This window comes from Mauremys reevesii, linkage group 4, assembly GCF_016161935.1.
Source record: "Mauremys reevesii isolate NIE-2019 linkage group 4, ASM1616193v1, whole genome shotgun sequence".
NCBI classification, from domain to species: Eukaryota; Metazoa; Chordata; order Testudines; family Geoemydidae; genus Mauremys; species Mauremys reevesii.
In genome coordinates this window covers 68,932,087-68,954,394 of record NC_052626.1, presented here as the reverse complement: position 1 = coordinate 68,954,394, position 22,308 = coordinate 68,932,087, and the positions used below count along the sequence as shown (strand labels likewise).

The 22,308-nt window shown below is 44.1% G+C and overlaps 1 protein-coding gene across 10 annotated transcripts in view; it reads right to left on the bottom strand.

Annotated features, from left to right (window-relative positions):
- The window catches only part of PLEKHH1 (pleckstrin homology, MyTH4 and FERM domain containing H1), a 92,917-nt gene that overhangs the window by 2,725 nt on the left and 67,884 nt on the right, over positions 1 to 22,308 (bottom strand). For 7 of the 10 annotated variants that reach the window (XM_039534608.1, XM_039534603.1, XM_039534610.1 and 4 more), the window contains 7 exons: positions 20,152 to 20,252; positions 18,086 to 18,227; positions 15,642 to 15,784; positions 9,979 to 10,108; positions 5,052 to 5,138; positions 4,316 to 4,462; positions 405 to 3,973 (listed from right to left, as the gene is read on the bottom strand). In XM_039534608.1, coding sequence (XP_039390542.1) covers positions 3,779 to 3,973; positions 4,316 to 4,462; positions 5,052 to 5,138; positions 9,979 to 10,108; positions 15,642 to 15,784; positions 18,086 to 18,227; positions 20,152 to 20,252 — 945 coding nt within the window. In that variant the 3' untranslated portion in view covers positions 405 to 3,778. Of the gene's footprint in view, positions 1 to 301; positions 384 to 404; positions 3,974 to 4,315; positions 4,463 to 5,051; positions 5,139 to 9,978; positions 10,109 to 15,641; positions 15,785 to 18,085; positions 18,228 to 20,151; positions 20,253 to 22,308 lie in introns of those variants that run through there. The other 3 variants (XM_039534609.1, XM_039534611.1, XM_039534602.1) reach the window with 3 other exon arrangements.

Below are 22,308 nucleotides of genomic sequence, written 5' to 3'. Positions count from 1 at the left end.
GACTGTTGAGTCCAAGAAGGTGGTAGAAGAGGACCTATAGCCCAGTGAGGGTGAAGATACTATGTGGCCCTGTGAGGGTGCCCGCTGAGTGAACAGGAAGAACTACCTAGTCTGAAGAGTGCTGGAAAGTTGTTTTTTAATGCCAGAAGGGGTGGAGTTCTTTAGCTGGAGGCCTAAGTCACTTCAGTGACCCCAAGCACTGAGAGCTGGAGGCCTACCAGAGAGAAACAGTGAGTCGGAATGGGAAAGTTGAAGCAGGTGCATGCCCAGAAGCCAAGAAAAGGCCATCTTTTTAACGTACCTACTTGCATCCAGGCTGGTTTTGGCTCCTAAAAGGTTAAGTCACAATTTGACATCAAACTGCTACTGAAATGCTGATTATGCTATAATGAAACAAACACAGCTTGAGTCACTGACAACTGCATTTTATTAAGAACAAAAAAAAAAATCTCACAGTATCTCACAGTTATCCTTTTACATACAGCACAGCAGTTCGGCTTCTGTTATTCAGTATCTCATTTTACACTTTAGAAAATGTCCAGTCATTGCCAAGAGTGTTGATGAAAATAAAAAATTAAATTCTCTACCAAGGAATCAAAAAAATAGTTAAGCTATCTACAACAGTTTTCTGAAGTCAGGTAAGCTATAAATAAGAGGTATATGGTGCCATTCACCAAAGTGGGGGTGTTCCCTGAAATGCTCAAGTATTGGTGAATGCTCACAAGATCTAATGCCTAAAGGATCAACATGGCATGCTGTCAAGTTTAAAGTGCAGTTATGGTCAGAAAAATGACAGTAAAAATGGCCCCCTTCTTACTCAACTTCTCTGCTTCCTGTGAGTCAAATAATTAATATAACAAGTGTTACTCCTGTAGGGCTTTGGGCATCATTAACACAAGTAACAGCCCAATTCAGACTGAAGAATCTTTGTTGCTGGTGATAGTGTAAGAGGCAGAAGGCCAGCTGGATTCTCATATCCCAGGGGAGGATTTCAGTGCAGGAAATTGAAAAAAAACAAACCCTAGTTGACTCAAATTGGCTCATTTGTACTGGGATTACAGAGAGAGAATAAATACCAGAGCCCACAATGTCAAGATATGTAGTCAGTTTTTTGACTATATCTGCAACTTTTAAAAGACTAAAAATCAAAACTTTGTCAAAATTTTTCTTTGACTCAGAAAACCCACAGCTCATCTCAACAGTGTGATGGGAAAGTCCCCAAACACGTGAGAAGTGGGTAAAATACAGTATGCGCGAATCAGGTCTCCAGGATTTATCAGCTCCAGCCTGCTGTTTCTGACACATTAACTTTCACCAGCGCACCAGCCTTTCTATATTTTAGAGCCCTAAAAGGATTCTGTCAAGGAATTGCTTAGAATCATACAAGATAATTTCCCCAGTTCCATGCTCTTCACTATTTGTGCCTAACTAGTCATTGGAAGCTTGAAATTAAAACCTGTTTCCTTTCTGTAATGTCCTCCTCGTATACACTGGCTTCTTGTTGTAAGGTTGCTTATAGTGTGCTGGGTTGTATACACCGATTTGCCGGGTTGCTGATGGGCACGAGGTTAAACACATTGACAATATCAAAACAGTTTGCTCATTGTGACTGCTGGGCTGCAAGAATAGGTTTGTTATTATAGAACTGCCATGGGGGCTGGATTTTTTTGGTGGGGTGTCCATGTCAGCTAGGCAGTGCACATAGTTTGTTATATGGTTGTTCGTGGCTGCTGGGGAGATGACAATTTTATTTTTTTTAAGCTTTTTAGAAAGCTAGAAGATTGATGAGCACAGTATAAAACCTACGTAGGTAGATTTGTGTGTCTTTGAAGAATAATTTTAAAAAACCTATGTGAAACCTCTACAAAAAATTTCACATTTTGAGCCTTCCGACTTCAACAGAGTCCCTTTGGGACTGGTAAAACAGCACTATTTAGTAAGGCCTGAAGGACAGTATTTAGGAATATAATTGCTAGCCACTTCCCCTTACGCTAATGGTATGGTGGAAGCTGGGGTTTGGAAGTAACCGCACCTATGAAATTAGTGTGGTCTAGCTCTTTCTAAAAACTACACCAGTTGCTGGACGACATTATAAATACAAAAATCATTTGCCTGGCCATCCCAATTCATAGAGATCACGTGCAGTAATGTTATACAGTAGTGAACACATCCTGAAATACATACAATATAGTGGTGAACACCAAGATTCTTTGAAAGCATATGTCTGGCATGGGACTGTGCAAGATAAATACAGCCCTGTGGTGGAGACCCAGCTTTTTGTCCATTATATAGACCAGCATGGCATTCCATGGTACCTCAGTCCTGCAGGAGGAAGGACGTTGTCAGACATCTGTTCCAGTCCTATTCACTGTTTACTTAGTTCTCAAAATGCAGAGATATTGCCACATTTCTGCCCTAATTTTACTAAAACAAAACTGCCTTATCCTTTGTTTTAAAGTAGTATTAAACTCTCCCTTTTCTCTATAATATGCTCTCTTCAAAGATAGCCTGTGACATTTATTTGCTTGTCAGCTTAGCTTCTCTTCCATCTAGTCAACTTTTATTTTTTCCCTTTCCATGTCTTTCTTAGACCACAGGTCAGTACAGGCTCTTGGCTGCATCAGCTTTTGAATCTGAGCACTGATCACATTGAGGTGTCAGCACAGCTGTGGGGTTAAGTTCACTTGTAGTCTTGGGCTGCGTGCATATTCAGCAGCACAGTACAAAATATTGCAGGTCATACAGAAAGACTGGCCATTTTACCTGTTGTTTTGGGGTTGGCAATAGTGAATTTGAGCACCATCGGAAAGTCTTTGGAACATGGAGGACATTCACCAGAGCATAGGGTTAATGTTGTACCTAAACTACATAATAGGGTCACTATAAAACTCCATTATATTTCTCTTTACACGCTGGTAATTGCCCTGTTTTGGTGCATGTATTTTCTGATCCAGGAATATAAAACTTGGCATACTGGCCGTATTCAGTATGAAGTATCCTTGCACAAGGCTCATACCACAGTTCTCATCACTGTGTATTATGCTTGAAACACACAAAAGTCAAAGTCCCTTGCCCAACTTGCTTACAGTCTAATTCAGGTGAAGGACAGGTAAGTTAATGATTCAAACGTGAAGTGGATAGACAGGATTTGTCAGGAGACGAATGGTGAAAAGCTACTGAAAAGGGCTGTGTTAAGGATACAAGAGAGCTCACGAGGAGCGCAAGAAGTGGGAGATAGTTTCTAGGCATAGGGAATGGTGACCTGAAACAGGGTGCAAAGCCCAGAATGGGAAGGGGCATGCTTGTAAGAGCAGCTTGAACATGACATGGAAGTAGAGATGCCAACCCTCCAGGATTGTCCTGGCGTCTCCAGGAATTAAAGATTAATCTTTAATTAAAGATTACATCGTGTGATGAAAACTCCAGGAATATGTCCAACCAAAATTGGCAACCCTACAATGGAAGGAGTGTAAAAGCAAGTGAAGAGATTTAGGAGGGAGTGACGTGATTGGAGCAGCAAGAGGAGAAGATGACCTTAGTCACAATGTTTAGGATAGCATGTAGCAGAGAGAGGAAGTGTGGGCAGAACCCACAATCTAGTCTTTAGAAAAGAGAGGATATTACCTCTAAACATACTTCATACCACACTAAGGAGAGAGAACTGGAGTCTGCATTAAAATAGGATACATAAACAGCAAAATCACAGCAGTCTTCAACTCAAAATTGGGCAGCTTGCAAAAAAACAACACTGAAACCCAAAGGCACTGAGAACAAGCACTCAGAGCAGTGTAGGCCCCTTGGTAGTACGGAGCATGGAAGGAAAGAAACACTGGCTTTGAGCCTCCCAGAGCTTTTTAGTTGGCGTTGTGCTCATAGGCGAGATAATGCTCAGAGAAGGAGGTGCAGGAGACAGGAGGGGAGTCAGTGCACAGTAGTTAATATAGCTGGCAATTAGAAGTGTCACCTCAACAATCTGTGGGAGAAAGAAAATGATTAACAGTAGATCAGTTAGAGGGAAAATGCCCTTTGGTTTCCAGTACCCATGTGCAGAGAAATTGCTGAGCATGGCAACGTCTGAAAGCTGAGTTGCTCTATTTAGGGCTGAGCGAATACATTTAGGGCTGGGTTGAATGGATCAATCAGTTTGAGGCCCATGCCCATAAGGGGCTTCCCAGGTTGAAAGCACAGGAGGGTTAGGGCAGAAAGGAAAGGAACGATTCCTCAGGAAATACACCAAAGGCCTAGCTGGTTTTAATACACAGTTTTTCTGCTGCCAGGTGGAAGGGACCTATTTTGCTGTTTGTCTTATACCCACCTTTGGAGCTGCCATTGTGAAAAGTAGTTTTTCAGTGCTGTTTTTCCCAGAACTCCTATCCTTCCCCTGACTGACTACAATCATGAAGTCATCTCGACAGCCTCCAAAGGTCAGCACAGACGGGTATGCATAAGATAGCTTTAAGTGCTGCAGACAATGGAGAGAAAGTTCAATCAGCAACTAGATTCTTTTAAAAGGAAAAAAGTCTCCCCAAAGAGTGCTCTTGTTATTTGCCTAGGCAACATCAGATTCCCAATAATGAAAACAGCTGTAAGCAGCTCTGCTGCGCTGAATAGAAAGTAGACATAGTGTTAATAGTCCAAATTTACGCCCCTGTTTGGGGTTTAGCTTTATTGGTAATTCAGATAACAAAGAAACATCTCAGCCTAAGCTTGATCCCTGTATTAGGCTGTTCCTAAGATTTCCCTGCAAGCCCAGTGCCTAGCTGCCTCTGAGAGAGACAGTCCAACCGTTTTAATAGCCTGATTGGAATTAACAAATTGCATCTGCCAGTCTGACTCAGCAGTAATGACCCTGTATCTTTATGCAGGATTCAAATACAGAAAACCTTTTCCATCTCTAACTTCTGTGTGTCAAATCCTGGTCCCATATGAAGTCAATAGAAGTTTACCATTGATTTTAGTGTGGCCAGGATTTTACTCCATGAGTCTAGATTGTGGGAATGTGCTTCTGCAGGGATGAAGTTATTTTTCTCAATCAACATGCTTCACCATACCATAGTGTTGTAATCCAGTATGCTAATGCCATCTTCATTCACAGCTATCCAAACTGGACAATCTTCCAAGGGAGAAGGCAGGACAGGCTGGGGAAATAAGAAATAACTTACATAGACATTTCTACAGCTTCACAAAAATAAGATATTTCCACCATATTTCTTGGGTATTGAGGACAAGCTGGCGGGGAACTGAGATTCCTGGACATTAGCTAGCCCGACTGAATTTATATAACTTGCAATAGCTACTTCATCATTGCATATCTTGTTGATCTGATCCCAGTGATTGATATAATCCTGTTCATGAGAATAGTTCACCTCCATGGTTTTAATATCTGTTTTCTTTTAAAAATTAAACTCAGTCAGCATACTGAACACTGAATGTAATGCTGGTCCAAGGTGCCAGTTTGACAGTCATATTCTATTCAGGTTCTTATGTTGCTTCCATCATCATGGGGTCTGAGGCTGACATCCTTTGTTCTTCCACAGAACAGGAACAGTGCAAGTGTCCCTACATTGTCTTCTGCCAGTGTGCTTCAGTCCCGTCCTCAAGTAACAGGGTACTGCAGCTCAGTGTCCTAGGCCGACATTGCCAAGAGGCCAATTAATGCCATTTGTGGGAGTACCCTAAGAACTAGACTCAGATTACCAATGCATTTCATAGGTCATCAGAAAGCAATGGTCACTGTCAAACAAGGCTATATCTGAGCCAGTGATTTAGATGAGAAAAACACTCCAGCCTATTTCCAGTCCTGTGAGCCATCCAGTGCCTCCACAGTCATTTCCTGTATACAGTATTTATAACATGCCAGAAATACTGGGAGAGGTGGCAAATCTATCTCCATCAGAGAATTCCAGCTAAAGGGACAATGGTGTTAGCAATTTATTTTGTGTGAGACCCCCTCCAAGATGTGTTACTGAGCCTTGACGTGGACTAAGGCTATTCAGGGACCAGAGTTTCCTGAGAAGGAAACTCCATGCTCTAAATTAAGAAACTCTGAGAACTGCTAATGATTTGACATGAATCATTCTCATGTGTGAAGGTTTTTATCTCATCAGAATGAAGTCTGTTTTATCAAAGACCATTCAGATTGTTTGGTAAACACAGGAGACACTGAGTTGTGCATTATTGTTATGGCTAATGCCATTGACTTCTCATGGGACTCTGTGCCATGCTATTGTTATGGCTAATTTATAGTTCTGGCAGTGTAACTATCAGAAAGGTGTCAAATAGATTGTTCTTTAAACTCTGGATGGAATTATTGTATCTTCTGCTTTTCAACCCCACTGACTCCAAATGCTTGTGACCTTTCCTGCTTTTACTGGTAACAGCCACTGAGTTTAAGGAAGCCTGCATGCTCTCTGAACTTGAAGGAAACTTCCAGTTCAACATCAGAGGGGTAGCCGCGTTAGTCTGGATCTGTAAAAAGCAACAAAGAGTCCTGTGGCACCTTATAGACTAACAGACGTATTGGAGCATAAGCTTTCATGGGTGAATACCCACTTCATCAGACACATGTAGTGGAAATTTCCAGAGGCATTGGTATTCACCCATGAAAGCTTATGCTCCAATACGTCTATTAGTTTATAAGGTGGCACAGGACTCTTTGTTGCTTTTTCCAGTTCAACAGCACAGAAGGACAGTACTTTTACTTTAAGATTTCATTTCAGAAAGTCAAGTACTTTGATCGCAAAGCAAGAGACCAAAGGATCACAACTACTGTCTGCAATTAAGGGCACTCTGGAGACTATACTGGCATGGTTGGTCAGCATGGGGTTTTTCTGTTGGTGTAGGAACATCACCTCCCTTATTTTTCCTCTTGTGATATTCTGCTGTTAATTGATTTGTCTTGTTAGACTGACCTCACACTTGGTAAGGCAATTCACATCTTTTCATGTATTTATACCTGCTCCTGTATTTTCCACTCCATGCATCTGATGAAATGGGTTCTAGTCCACAAAAGCTTATGCCCAAATAAATTTGTTAGTCTCTAAGGTGCCACAAGGACCCCTTGTTGTTTTTTCCCTTAACAAAATTAGCTATGTTGACAGAAGCCCTCTTCCACTGACCTAGCTGTGTATACACAGGGTTTTATGTTGGAATGGCTGTGTCAGTCAGGGCTGTGTTTTTTTGCACACTCCTGACATAGCTATGCCAATATAACTTTCCTGTGTAGACCTGGCCTTAGGGTATGTCTACCCTGCAGACAGGAGGTCTGATTGCTGCACATGTAAACATAGCCAAGCTAGCTCACTAAAAATAGCAGTGAAGCTGTGGGAGCACTAGCTAGCCATTCTAATATAAGCCTGCCTTGGACTCTGGGTACCAATTTGGGTGCCTAGCCCATGCTGCCAGCTGTGCTGTTGCAGCTTCACTGCTATTTTTAGCCAGCTAGCTTGATCAGAGCTAGCTCAAGGATGTCTACACATGTAGCAGTCACATCTCACAACTGCAGTGTAAACATACCCTAATATGAGAGGGTGTAGTAGACTAGGTCTCTAAGTTTAGGATGGTTGAAAGGGTAGACAGGGCCGGCTTTACGCCGATTCCCCCAATTCCGCAGAATCAGGCCCTGCGCCAAAGAGGGCCCCGCACCCGCGCCTAAGGGGGCCCCGATCTGGGGGTCTTCGGCAGCGGAGGGGTCCTTCGGTGCTGCAGAAGACACGGAGTGGACCCCCCGCCGCCGAAGTGCCGCTGAAGCTCTGGACCACCACCGAGTATTCCAATCGGCCCTGCGGGTCATAAAGCCCGCCCTGAGGGTAGAACAAACTACTGGAAGCCAGGACTCCTGGCTGTGCCACAGACGTTATTCTTGGAAAGTGAACTTAGCCAATCTGTGCTTCAATTTCTCTCTTTATACAATAGGGATGGTAATACTGTTTGCCTTACTCACATAAGAATAGGGATTGTTGTACAGTCCTACCTACAGAACTGAAACACTGGTTCTCTCCATTTACACGTCATTAGCTACCGGGTATGATTTACAGAGGTTTTTTCTTTTTTCCCCACTGGTAGGTACTTAAGAAATACTATTTTTTAAACTATGTTTGCTCTTGTCATCAAGGGCACAGTATTGATCCATAAGGGTTGATCTACACCAGGGGTAGTCAACCTATGGCACGTGTGCCGAAGGCAGCACACAAGCTGATTGTCAGTGGCACTCACATTGCCTGGGTCCTGGCCACGGTCTGGGGGGCTCTGCATTTTAATTTAATTTTAAATGAAGCTTCTTAAACATTTTAAAAACCTTATTTACTTTACATACAACAATAGTTTAGTTATATATTATAAACTTATAGAAAGAACCCTTCTAAAAACATTAAAATGTATTACTGGCACACAAAACCTTAAATTACAGTGAATAAACGAAGACTCGGCACACCACTTCTGAAAGGTTGCCGACCCCTGGTCTACACAAACACACAGTTTGCAGCAAGCTGGCATGTAAATCTGCCCTGCACTAGCCTGCTGCGTACTAAGTGTCCGTCCATGTAGAACAGGGGTGGGCAAACTTTTTGGCCCGAGGGCCACCTTGGGGTTGCAAAACAGTATGAAGGGTCAGGTAGGGAAGGCTGTGCCTCCCCAAACAGCCTGGCCCCTGCCCCCTATCCAACCCCTCCCACTTCCTGCCCCCTGACTGCCCCACTCAGAACCCCCGACCCATCCAACCTCCCCTGCTCCTTGTCCCCTAACCGCCCCCTCCCGGGACCCCACTCCCTATCCAACCCCCCCTGCTCCCAGTCCCTGACTGTTCTGACCCCTAACCACACCCCCACCCCTTTGACAGGCCTCCCTAGACCCCACGCTTATCCAGCCCCCCTGTTCCCCCTTTGACAGGCCTTCCCAGGACTCCCACGCTTATCCAATTGTCTCCCGTCCCCTGACCGCCCACCAGAACCTCTGCCCCCTGGCTCCCTGTCCCCTGAGACCCCCCCCCCCGTATCCCACCCCCCCGCCCTGGCCCCCTTACCATGCCGCTCAGAGCAGCGTGTCTGGCAGCCACGCCACCCGGCTGGAGCCAGTGCTGCTCAGCAGGAGCGCGCAACCCTGCCGCCCAGAGCACTGCCCACCCGGCGGTGTGGCTGCGGGAGAGGGAGGACAGCCTCCACAGCTGGGAGCTCATGGGCCAGGCAGGATGGTCCTGCGGGCCGGATGTGGCCCACGGGCCATAGTTTGCCCACGTCTGGTGTAGACTCTACTGCTGCCCACTAGGGAACTTTTATGGTGTCGCAGTGGGGTTCATGTACACAATTAGTGCCTGGCAGGCTAGTGGAGGGGAGACTTACACTCTAGCCTGCCACAAACTAAGTGGTAGACAAGTTCTGACTCCTAAGAGCTTCAGTGTGTAATTTGTGGCACTCTAGCAACCCCTAGTGTCTCTAAAACATATTTGTCTTCTCTATTCCATCTAAACCAGGGGCAGGCAACCTATGGCATGCGTGAAGGCGGCACGCGAGCTGATTTTCAATGGCACTCACACTCACGCTGCCTGGGTCTGGGGAGCTCTGAATTTTAATTTAATTTTAAATGAAGCTTCTTAAACATTTTGAAACCTTATACAATAGTTTAGTTATATATTATAGACTTATAGAAAGAGACCTTCTAAAAAGGTTAAAATGTATTACTGGCACGCAAAACCTCAAATTAGAGTGAATAAATGAAGACTCGTCACACCACTTCTGAAAGGTTGCCGACCCCTGGTCTAAACAGATGGGAAACTAAATACAGCTTGGTCAGCCAGATGGAATGATATGGAAAGTGCTGTACCTCTAAATAGCTTCCAAAGGTGTGTGTTGTTAGTGGTGGGGTGGGGATTTCCCCATGAGGTATGAGCTCTTTTAGCAAAGATTGTAATAGTAGCTGAGCTGAACAAGTTTAATTTGGGGGTAAAGAAACAAAGTACTCCAGCAAGAAGCCACTTGTGATTACCTTCGCAGCAAATACCTTGGCTCCAAAGAGAGGCCATTTCCGGGCCACTGTCAAATAAATTCTAATGCATTCTAGTGGAGAGCATCCCTGCAGCACCATCCATTTTGTAGCCAGCTTGTCAGCCAACCGCCTGTGGGAATTCAAGTTACATTTTAACATTTGATCATGTCTTCAAATAAATGTAATGTTATTTTTACAATAAGTTAACAGTGTTTTTCATCCTGAAGGGCTGGAAGTGTCTTTTAAACTACTGTAGGCAGAGCTGGTAGTACCGCCTATTATTTAGGTTGCCCAAGACATCCTATGATAAGATCTTATTCAGTTGTTTATAAATTTGTCAGACTTGAACCATTTGGGCTGAAGTTTTCCATACTGGGCATCTGCCTCAAGCTGAATATTTTTGGAAAATTTTAGCCAAACAGTTCAGTCATCTAGGAGAAGGAGGCTAGGGGAAAATACATTATCTCATCCAGGTTAAATTTTTTTTTCTTTTGAAAGCTCCAGCGACCCCATGCTTTGGAGCAGGGATTTGATATTTGGTAGGGGAGTGACCTCTGTGTTAAGGCTCTGCCTTTTCACATCTCCATGAAAATCTACCCAGATTTGGTCAAGTCATAAATACATGCTCAGAGACTTCTTCAATTTTAGGCACTAAATGCTCCAAAGATTCCATCCTCAGTGAGCATGCTCGAATATCTCACAGCTCCAACGTGTAACCCGGCTGCACATGCGCCATCTTCACAGAACAAGTGAGTGTGCTCCATACCTTCACAGGTCCTGTATGTGACCAAAGTGTGCATGTGCCATCCTCACCGAGCCACTGAGCATGCTCTAGGCCAGGACCAGACTTTTCCTGTAATTGCTGCTTCAGGGTGCTCTGAGCCAGGATGGAGCTGAGCACTGGAAATGAGAGCAGGGAAACTGTTTCTCCTGTGCTCTCAATGACTCCTCTGCTGATGCCCAGGCAGTGTGGAGGAGGAAGTTGTCAGATTTGAATATAGAGGAGACAAAGGCAATGCCAGAGGGGAAGGAAAGGATTTGACTGGGACAAGGAGTGTGATGAGGGGGAAGGAGATAAACTGTGACATGGGGCTAGAAGAAGGATGACTGGGACTGGCTGGGCATTTGGGCAAGGAGACTGGGATTGGGTGGAGGCAAGGGAAGTTGGAATTTGTTGGGCAAGGAGACTAAGACTAGGAGCCAGGAGGAGACTGGGACTCAGTAAGGGAAACGGAGCAGATGACTTGGAGCCAGTTGGCTGGGGAAGGGACACTGAGGTTGAAAAGGGAGCTTGGGGGACTGCAACTGGCTGGATAAGGAATGTGGGACTAGGAACCAGTATTTGGGGGAAGAACAGAGCAGTGGGAGGAGAGAGAGATCTGAGAAGTAGTTGGAGTGCAGGGGGAGAAGGAGGACTGTCTGGGTAAAGAGACTGGGATGAGCCAGGGAGAGGGTAAACTGGGCAATGAGCTGGGGAGTAGGGAGGGGAAGTGAAGATTGGATGTAGATCCTGGGGATGAGACTGGAACTGGGAGCCAGATGGAGGGAAGATGGGGAATGGGAACTGGGACTGGCTGGGCAAGGAGACTGAGATTGGGAGTCAGGGGGAGACTGGGACTTGAAGAGTGAGCTTGGAGGGGAAAATTAGAACCTTCTGTGCAAGGAGACAGGGCCTGGGATGAGCAGCCTGAGGAGTATAGACTGGCACAGGGCAGGCAAGGAGGGTAGGACTGGGACAAGGAGACGGGGTGGGGAAAAGACAGGACTGGGCTGGGGACAGATTGGAAGGGATAAGGCAGAAAGAGTCAAGCTTGTGGGAGAACAGGCAGAAGTCTGTGCCCACCAGAGCACACTCCCCTCCAGAGGCTAAAATGGAAACCAAAGATTCTGAGTCTCAGCATTCCCCTGCTGTCAGCAAATATCTGTGATAACCGCTGGTAAAGGGTGTGTCTCAGTCTCCTCAAGTGCTGGTTCTATAGGATGACACCTATTGTTGCTAACAGTTACTCTGTTAGTTCCAGTGGCAGAGGTATGTGCTGTGGATCTAAAGGTTCTAACCCTGCTGATGAACCATGTGGGTGTCAATATGATGCTGGATGATGGAATTTCTGTATATTCAGTTTGGTTTATTTAAAACCTAGGAAATTACACATTAAAAAATGACATTAGAAGAACATTATTAAGGTTGCAAAGTCAAGCACTCAAAAGTTAGGAGATGCCAGAATTAAGGTTGTCTGTGCAACCTTAATTTGGCCCACTTGTGCATATGCAATATGATACAATCTTTAATTATATGACAGTATTTTTTCCACAGGACCCCTCCCTCATTCAGTGCAGAGGAAGAAACTGCTGTGGACATTGATCAGGATTTTGTAGTGAAGGAGGCTGATGTCTGTAGGAATCCTGTGTCTCTTGTTGCTGAAATTGGAAGATCTATGGCAGTGGTGGGCAACCTGCGGCCCAAGGGCCACACGTGGCCCGTCAGGGTAATGCACTGGCAAGCCACCAGTTTGTTTACATTTTCACAGCCACCCAGAGCTCCCAGTGGCTGCGGTTTGCCAATGGGAGCTGGGGGAAGCGGTGGCCAGCACGTCTCTGTGGCCTGCACTGCTTCCCGCAGCTCCCATTGGCTGGGAACAGTGAACCACGGCCCCTGGGAGCTGCAGGCGGGATGCAAATGTAAACAAACTGTCTGGTGGCCCGCCAGCATATTACCCTGATGAGCCAGGCTGCCCACTACTGATCTATGGTGAATGAGGCAGGGAACTGCAGGAAGAGAAAGGATGATCTCATAGTTAAGGCAGGTGAATGTTGCCCTGGACAACTGGATTCTATCCCTGCCTCTTTCACAGAGTTCCTGTGTGAATATTAATTGTTATTATTACTTTATTTATTATTATAGCAGCACTTAGGAGCCCCTGTCATGGACCAGGACCACATTGTTCTCGGGAGCTGTACAAACAGAACACAAAGAGTCCCTGTGCCTGGTCAGCTGACTTCACGTAGGTTTAAAAAGGGCATTTGGGCCTGTGGAAAGAGAGACTGAGTGAGAAAGGGAGACCTGGTGAGTCAGAGTTAGAAAACTGCAGGAAGCAGGTGCAGTGGACTGCCAAAGTCCACTCAGAGGGAAAGCAGTGGAGACTGAGTGATAAATGGGAAAAATCCCCTGGGAATAAAAATCCCAGGGTGATCTGAAGAACTGTAATCTATAAACATAATTTATATTAAATTAAAAAACCTAAGCTGCTTGTTGTCCAATTTTAAAGAACATCAATCTACTGACCTGGTGGAAGTCACTAGCTAAGCACCTGGAACCAAAGTTTGTTGAAGTGCTAACCCAGCTTTTGACAACCTTCTGCAGGTACAGCAAGAATATTTCCTTTATTTCGGTTTGTTCAATGAGTTCAGTTCAATGACTCTTTCATTGAAAGTTACAAAACTGCCTGGAAGTTGGAAAAAGCAGGAAAGCTTGTTTTCCTCTTCCAATCTATGAATAAAATCTAACTGTGAGAGGATGAGATCTATTAATTCTAAAATCATAACGGACATGGTGACCAACAACAATCAGTTCAATTCACTAATTACAGACAATAGTTTTTGTTTAATAAATCAGTTGGTTTTAAATGCAAAACATATTTTGATAAATTTACTTTTTTCTTCTGTATCCAGCCCATTTAAGATTGTTTTTATTAGTTAAATAAACTTATTTTAAAATGCTGTTTTTGTGTGTTTAATTGAATTTAAATTTCCATCAAAAAGCAGATTGACAAATCACAAGTATAAAAAGTAATTTAGTAAATAAAAAATGCATAATTCCCCATTTTCTAACATAATAAAGTAAAAATTAAGAATCTGAATAAGTGTATGTTAAGCTATGTAGTTGCTTAAATAAACATGTATAGTTGTATCCTGGTTAGCAAAAAGAATCACCAAATTTAGTGTAAAGGCTATATTTAGTTACAAATCAACATTTGAATAGTTATGAACCAATCAGAATCAACCTTTCTTTAGGAAAGTAACTGAAGTACAAATGCAAAACAAGATTAAAATTCTTGATTTAAATCAAAGTCTTCTGCTTCCTAATTTAAATCACTTTCATTTAAATCAGTCCACCTTGGAATAAATTAACAATTCTGTCTTCGGAACAGGGTTTGAATAGTGAGCAGTAAATGTGGCCTGGGGCCACACATTGAAAATGTGGCGAAAATAAAATATTGAGTAGCTGCTCATTGATTGTGCACTGAACGAGGCAGAGATCCTGTAGGGAGGAATAGTGTGCAATAATGTAACTAAAGACTGTATCATAATGCATATGCACCAGGGGGCTCAACTAAGACAACCTTAATTCTGGCATTTTCTAACTGTTGAGTGTTTGACTTTGCAATCTTAATAATGTTATTTTAACTGTCTGTATAACATTTAGGATTCACTTCACCCACCACAGAAGTTCAGTCCCCTCTGTAACAAAAGCACAACAGTTTAACAGTGCAGAGCAATATTGCACAGCAGTTCAGGATAGGGAGTGATGGAGAACAGAAACAGTGGAAAATGTTCAAGGAGGAAAATGTAATTACCCAAATGTAGAGTCTCAGAGGATCTATATTGGAAGCTCCCACACCTTAACTGAAGGGGTGATGTTGAATTTTTAACACAGGCTTCCTTTTTTCAAAATGTTAGTGATTTGGTAGGATCCTATGCCACGGTTGTGCAGGAGATAAAGAGGTCCTTTGCTTCCACATTATTATTGTATTGTGATAGTTCCTAGGAGCCCCAGTCACTGACCACAACCCCATTGTGCTAGGAACTGTGCAACAGTATCTGCAAAATCTCAAATAGTAGCTTTCTTCCATGTGGTAGAAGCCTGTCTAACACAGGCTGTCTTCTCCCAAAGAGAAACCATTTCTCAGGTGCGTACCTTAGTACCACCATCATCTGTCACTTCACAATTAGACTGTGGTAATGTTTTCCACATGGGGCTACAACTTAAGTCAACTTGGAAACTGCAGCTGGTGCAGAGGGCCATAGACTCTTTGTTAAGCAGCATGTCTTGCTATGAGAATATGAAATCTGCACCAGTTCATTCGCCGGTGGAGTTAATATATTAATTCTGATCAATAAAGCCCTTAAAAGGCTTGGGATCTGCCTGTCTAGGAGATTGCCTTGCTCCCCCGGCAACACAGCTGAGATCAGTGGAGGCCCCTGAGCTATAGCTTAATTGGTACAGATGTGGATTTTTTTTTTTTAAAGTGACGCTTAGACTTCAGAATTCACTCTCTCATGGTCCAAAGAAGCCCAGATTTGTTGAACTTTAGGGCATACTTCAAAGCCCATCTATTTGGCCAGCCATTTGGAGAGAGTTGTGGTTTGTGGGGTTTTTTAAAATGGTTTCCTTTGTGCGTAGAAGGGTGGCTTGTTTGTGAATGCTGTTTTAGTCTAGGTTGGTTTGTATATCACCTTTCAAGGGCATCTATTGCCTGGGATCTGAGTTCTTTTTATACTTATATGTTGACCTCAAAATAGATTTGTGGATTTCACTTCTCTTGACAGTTTCTCTTTAAACTTTCTTTCTAAATAAGAAAAGGGATGGATGTATTTTGTAGTAGCAAGTGGCCTATTTTTTTTCCACAGCAAAATTTTATATAACTGAACTGTTTTAGTCTCACCTGAGATGCTCAGGGGTAATGTTTTGTTTGTAACGTTTGGGATAGAATTTGTCCAAGATCTGTTGGAGAAGATGTTGCATTTTGGACTGTGGTGTCCCCCCGGGGCTTGAAGATACTGGTCGATCCAAGTCTCCATATTCCACCTGCACCAGAATGTTAAAGGGTATTGGTTTATATCACAGTGAAAAATGACAAGTTCTTGGACCAATATCTTCTCCTTACACAGCAAGTGACTCTTGGGGATAGGCCTGCCCAGGAAATTTCTTAGTCTGTGGAGGGTGAAACAAGATTTGGGCCAGCCACTCTGTGTCCAGAAAACTGATCTCTATGTATTGCTATTTTCCCCCTCAACTGGCCAATAAGAAACCAGCTTATTTGTAAACAACATAAGCAAGATTTCCCCATCTGCTGCAGTGCATGGTTGCTAGAGGCAGCTGGTGGAGATTTCTCCCTGCTTAGGGGAACTCTGCTGGTAGAAATGGCTCTGCTCCCTCCTGTGCCAGCCATTCCCCACAATCCCCAGCATGTCAGGGATCTTAAGAGCATGGGCTGGGTAGAGAGGGGATTCCCCACCATGGGCGCCAGGTTTGTATAATTTTTGGTGGTGCCCAGAACGGGTCCAAGCAGAACCGTCCCATCCATACGACAGACCGGGGCAACTGCCTTCAGGGGGACGCGGGGTCCAGGGCAGCCTTGGGGGTTAGCAGGGGGCCTGGCGCTGGCAGCAGCAAGTGACCCGGTCCCCACCCCTCTCTGCTGGCTCAGGCGAGGGGGCAGAAGCAAGAAAGAGGTAGGGTGGGGGCTTGAGGGAAGGAGTGGAATGGGAGTGGGGAGGGGGCAGAGCAGGGCAGGAAGAGGTGGGGTGGGGACTTGGGGGTAGGGGTGGAGCGGGGGCGAGGGGGGCGGGAAGAGGCAGGGTGGAGTGGGGCGGGCTGGGGCCAGGTCGCTCGCTGCTGCCAGCGCCAGGCCCCTCTGGACCCCGCATCCTCCTGAAGCACAGGGCCCCCCAAAGCACAGGCCTGGGGCGGTTGCCCCAGTCCATCCTATGGATGGGATGGCTCTGAAAATATAAGCCCAAACATTGGTGGAGCCAGGCCCACCTTCCTTAACATTGGTGGAGTATGGGCCCATATAACTCGCTGCCTATGTTCCCCACTGGGCTGAGGTCTCAGAGGGATCTTACGCCAATGGCACAAATTAAGCTACTCCTTGCAGCTTTCACTTACTCTAGAGCTTAGTAAGTGATGATCAGGGCACTGCAACTGGTTCCCTGCATCACGCCTCTCTCCATTGTACTCAAGCTCTGATTGAACAAGGTGGAGAGCCTCTCCTCCTCCTCCTCCTCCTCCTGTGTCTAAGGATACTTTTCTCTGACTGGCTTAGTGAACAGACTCATCATTTGCTTTAGCCAATACAGCAGGTCAGTTAAAGTCCAGTAAGACACAACTGTCCTGTCTACTACAATACTTGCCACACAATGTGAATAAATCCACAATGGTAATATGATACATGTAACTTACATATGGAGGCCTAATTTAGGACCCTGCAAAATGCTTTTCCTCAGGGAGGTTCTAGGTTCTTAGCAGTATAACAGGGAGTGCTCAGACCATTAGGCTAAGATCAGAACAGTGATATTTTAATATTTTCATTAGAATGGCTGTGCAGAGCTGTTTTGGGGCTTTCCCAGGCTGTCTGTGTTTTCCTAAAGCTCTTGCTAGAAAAGAATTCCCTTGAGGGAATGATGGATGCACACAAGCAGTCAAAGCAGTAAACATCAATGACCGTCTTCCTGCAGGAGCAGCGGCAACAAACTATCTTATCTCCTCTTTTTGTATTAAGACCGTTGCACATGGATAACGCTGCTTCTTAGCTTAGTTTCAGTTTTTCACTGTTTATGGTGAATAATTTACTTGAGTGATGTTGGTTTGGCATGACATGACTCATTCTGTGTGCGAGCAGTTTGATAAGGAACACCATCTCTGTTGTACCAGCCATAATTGCTTAACTTAGGAAATGCAATGTACAGCTTGGCTGATGTGCAGCCCAACTTAACTGGGCAACAGAACTTCCACCTCCAATAGAGCACATGAAAATGGCAGAGTCATTGAAGCACGTGGGGAAAGAGGTGTGGATTTTCTCCTATCCTTCTGCCCCAGGTTCTATAAAGAACAGAGGTAAAGACATTGACGAAAGATCACCACCAGATACCACATCTTTCTCTTTGGACAGTCCAAAACAAAGCCTAAAGTGTTGGTTTCCCTAGCGCAGGGGTTCTCAAACTAGGGGTTGTGACCCTCAGGGGATCGTGAGGTTTTTACGTCGGGGGGAGGACGTAATGAGCTGTCAGCTTCCATTCCCAAACCCCGCTTCACCTCCAGCATTTATAATAGTGTTAAATATAATAAAAAGTGTTAATCCCACAGCACACTGGGCTGGTTGCTCACCTGAGCCATCAAAGCCACCATTTCCAAAGCCAGCTCCTTATTGACAGGGAACCTCCCACTGGCTATTTCACTGCTGACCTGGAAGGCCAGCAGCAACCGCTCTCTATCTGTCTCACCTTTTGCCTGGTTTCGAAAATACAATCTAAAAAGGAGAGAAATGCAGAGGAGAAAAGGTACCAGGCACTAGCTGCGAACAGATTTGAAATAACCATTATTTTCAAAGTGAGTTTTGTGCATTAGAAAGGAGTTGTGCTGAGAGCCCTGAAGACTAAAGCCCTCTGTTCACGAACAAGGAGAATAGCTTTTGAAGCCATTCCAGTTTGTGAACCATCCATTTACTGAAAGTGTCTAGTTAGCTTAGCAATATTTTATGAAACTGGGGGAAGAGATTCCCTTCTGTCAAGTACAGATATAGATGGTATTTATTAGATATCCTGTAACTCCTCCACCTATCACAGAATCCAGCTCTAGCTCTGACTAAGCTACAAAGGGAATATTGCATGAACCTGTTGTTCCATTCCCTTACTTGTGTATGGGTGCTGACACAGAAAACCTTGATATTTAATTTTTCAGCTCCTAAGGAGGGCTTACTTTTGCCAGCAGTGTGGAACCCTTCAAAAGGATGTTCTCACCTCACCCTCACTCACAGACAGCTCTCCATTGGCTCCCTATTCCTTTCAGAGTCCACTTCAGAAATGCCCTTCTTGTGTATGAAGCCCACCATGAACTCAGTGCAGCTCTCCCTATGGATCTCTGTCTCCTGCTTCCCTACTGTCCCATCTCATGTAGCATCTCTCTGTGTCATACAAGAGCCTCCTCCTGTGCAGCTCCTGCCATTTAGAATGGGCTTTCTGTATTTTCTTGTCCCAATGACTTCGTTTCATTGCAAGGCTCCGGCAGCCTACATTTCCCTCCCCCCCGCCAAGGTAGACCTATACTTTTTCAATTCTCTCTTCCTCTTATGTAGTATGTATTATTTAATTTTGTTTCAGGATCCAGTCTGTCTGGAGCTACACAAAACTTTAGTTGTACTGTATCTAGTTTTTATTTGGTACCAAGTCTATTATATCTTTCACAGTGTATTGATTTTATCTTTCACCCATATACCCCTTCCCATACATTTGGGAATGGAATGGAGCCAGACTAAGGGTTTGTCTACAAGGGAATTTTTCTGGTATTTTTCTGCTACTCCTGATTAATTCTGTGTGTAGATACTTTTATTCCAGAATACAAGTGTTTTATTCAAAATTAACTCCGTGTGTGGACACACTTATTCTGGAATAAAAGTGGATTAAAAGTTGATTAAGCTAATCAGGAGTAGTTAATGTGCTTATTATTATTTATTTGTATTCTAGAACCCACGAGCCCCAGTAATGGACCAGAATTCTATTATGCTAGGTGCTGTAATAACACAAAACATACAAAGCCCCAAAGAGCTTACAATTTAAGTATAAGACAAAAGATGGAGACAGACACACGGGGAGAATACAAGGAAACAATGAGACCATATTGGTCAGAACACCAGCGCCTAACTATTGTCAATTTTTTTTGTAGGCCTCTCAACAAAGCAGAGTTTTGAGGATGGATTTAATGTGAATAATGAGTTAGTTTTGCACATGTTTATGGGGAGTTTCTCCCAAATACAAGAGACAGCACGAGGATGCTAGTTTTAAAACTTTGTGGTGATGGAGGCTGATGTCATGGACCAGTTGCACGTGGGGACTGACTTTTGAATACTGAATGAGAAATGATATGGTGGGGATGGGTCATGAAGGGCCTTGAAAGTAAAGACAAGTAGCTTTACATCATTCTGGATTAGTTTTCATCTGTAGACCAGCCCTAAGCGAGTTCTGCCAGTTCTAACAGTACAGTATTGTAAAAAGTTATAGGACCTATAGGTGGATCACTGCTCTCAATAAATATTTAATGATGACTCCCTCAAATTACTCAGACCTGAGGAAGAGCTCTGTATAGCTCGAAAACTTGTCTCTCTCACCAACAGAAGATGCTCCAATAAAATATATTACCTCACCCAAGTTGTGTTTCCCTCAAACTATGCACAATACCTGCTTTTATAGGTCAGCTTCACTATTCTTGTGCTACCTTCATATTTCCCAGGATGCAGTTCTTTCAAGGCTTGTTCCCATTTTGAAATAACATCACAGATCTGTAAAGAGATCACAGAGAGACAAGCTGACTCAAGGCTTGAATGAAAAGTAAGCAAACAAACTTTGTGGGGTTTAGGTATGGGAAGGAGAGAGTGGACCAAGAACACATTCGGCCAGGAAATGACATACAATTCAACCATACATTTTTTTCTGCTAGACAACACATAATAACTAGAGATTGGCCAACTGAACACTCCAGATCCAAACCTAGGGGGAAGTTTGGATGTGAATTTCAGTCCCATGCAAACTCCATGCATGGCCTGTGTCTATATAACAGATCTTGGATCTGATATTCAGGATCCCGGGTATCACCAAATCTTGGGAAAGTTTGGAACTGGATCCCAACTTTGCATCTCATGCATCTTTGCATCCTATCTTTAATAATAACAAATAACTCCTCTGGCCTTCAAACAACCACCCAGCTTTTCCAAGCTCATCATCAGAAGCAAGCTTCTCCACAGCAGGGCACACCAACTCAAAGTGGCACCAGACCCTGCCAAAACAACAGATGCAAAACCTGCTGACATATCTCTCCTGCTACAATGATCAACATCCCTCACAACACACCTTTCAAGACCCCTGGGTCCTACACATGCCTATCACAACATGTGCACCTTATCCAGAGCACTAAATGCCCTCAATAACAACTATGTGTGTGAAATTAGACAATCACTATGCTCTCGAATAAACTCACACAGGAAAATGATGAAAGACAAAAACACCATATCACCTTGGGTGAACACTTTTCACAAAGTGATCACTCTATATCTAACTTCCCAGTCCTCGTTCTCAGAGGAAAACTGCACGACACCTTCAAAAGACAAGCCTGAGAGCTTAACTTCATAACTTTGCTAGATACTAAAAATCATGGAGTGAATAGACACACTGGATTTATGGTTTATTACACCAATCTATAACCCACTAACAACCCCCCCACCAAGCTGCCTTCCTCTCCCCCTTCATTTTCCCTCCTATGACTAGAAGGGTGTTAACTGGCCACTTCACCTTGAATGGTCCCTGAAATATGTGTTAACTACTTGTGCTAAACAATCTGCTCCACCTTGTATTTAGCTGTGACACTCTGACCATGTTTCCCAGACCTGAAGAAGAGCTCCGTGTAAGCTTGAATGCTTGTCTCTCTCATAACAGAAGTTGGTCCAATAAAAGACATTATCTCACCCACCTTGTCTCTCGTCTATTAGACACTGCAGTTCTAGTTACCGTCTCCAAATTACTCCACTCCTTTTGCTACAGTCCAGTAAAGATCTGTTTCCTCCTTAACATAGCAATAAAGGACAAGTGACGAGCATAAGAGGCTACTTGGGTTAACTGACCAAACATCCCAACTCCTTGAGTTAAGGTTTGAGGACCCCTTGGATAATACCCAAACCAGCTGAGTTAGTGCCCTTGGTAGTCTAAGACCCCATTGGGCACTCTAACATTCCATCTTCCTAAATCATGTTTCTATCACCAACAAAGCTCATGATCTTATGAGCTATATCAGGCTGAAAAAGAGAATCACTTGTTTAGAGTTCACTGTGGCATTTCCTCAGAAAGTCACTGAAGCATTTTCTTCCTACTCTGTAAAGTACTTTTAACCCTCTGATGCTCTCTAACTTTGCCACAGCAACAAATTCCATGCAGCTGGGACCCGAGTCCTCTTCAAAGCTGCCATTGCTAATGTTGCTCCATCAATCTCTCGGTGGCATAAGTTGTATCTTAGATGCAAGTGCAACCCTTATGCCAACAGGGAGGATGGGCTCTCCAAAGTCACTGACAAAATTTGGTCTCTACAAGGCATGTCCATTGTGCCACCCAGTTAACCAGCCAGCCATCAAACTGGAGTGTGGGTGATATCTACATACAGAAACTCTGGATGTCAGGTCTCTTCTTGCACTGAGTGAAACTTCTCATGTTGTCTTAAATGCTTGCATTCTCCTACACGGGCTTACTCCTGGGGGAATTCTGTGCCACTGTGCACACACAATTATTGAACTGTGCATATTTTTAATTTTTTTGCGAAGAAAAAAGCTTCTGCTGGGAAGTTGCTGCAGT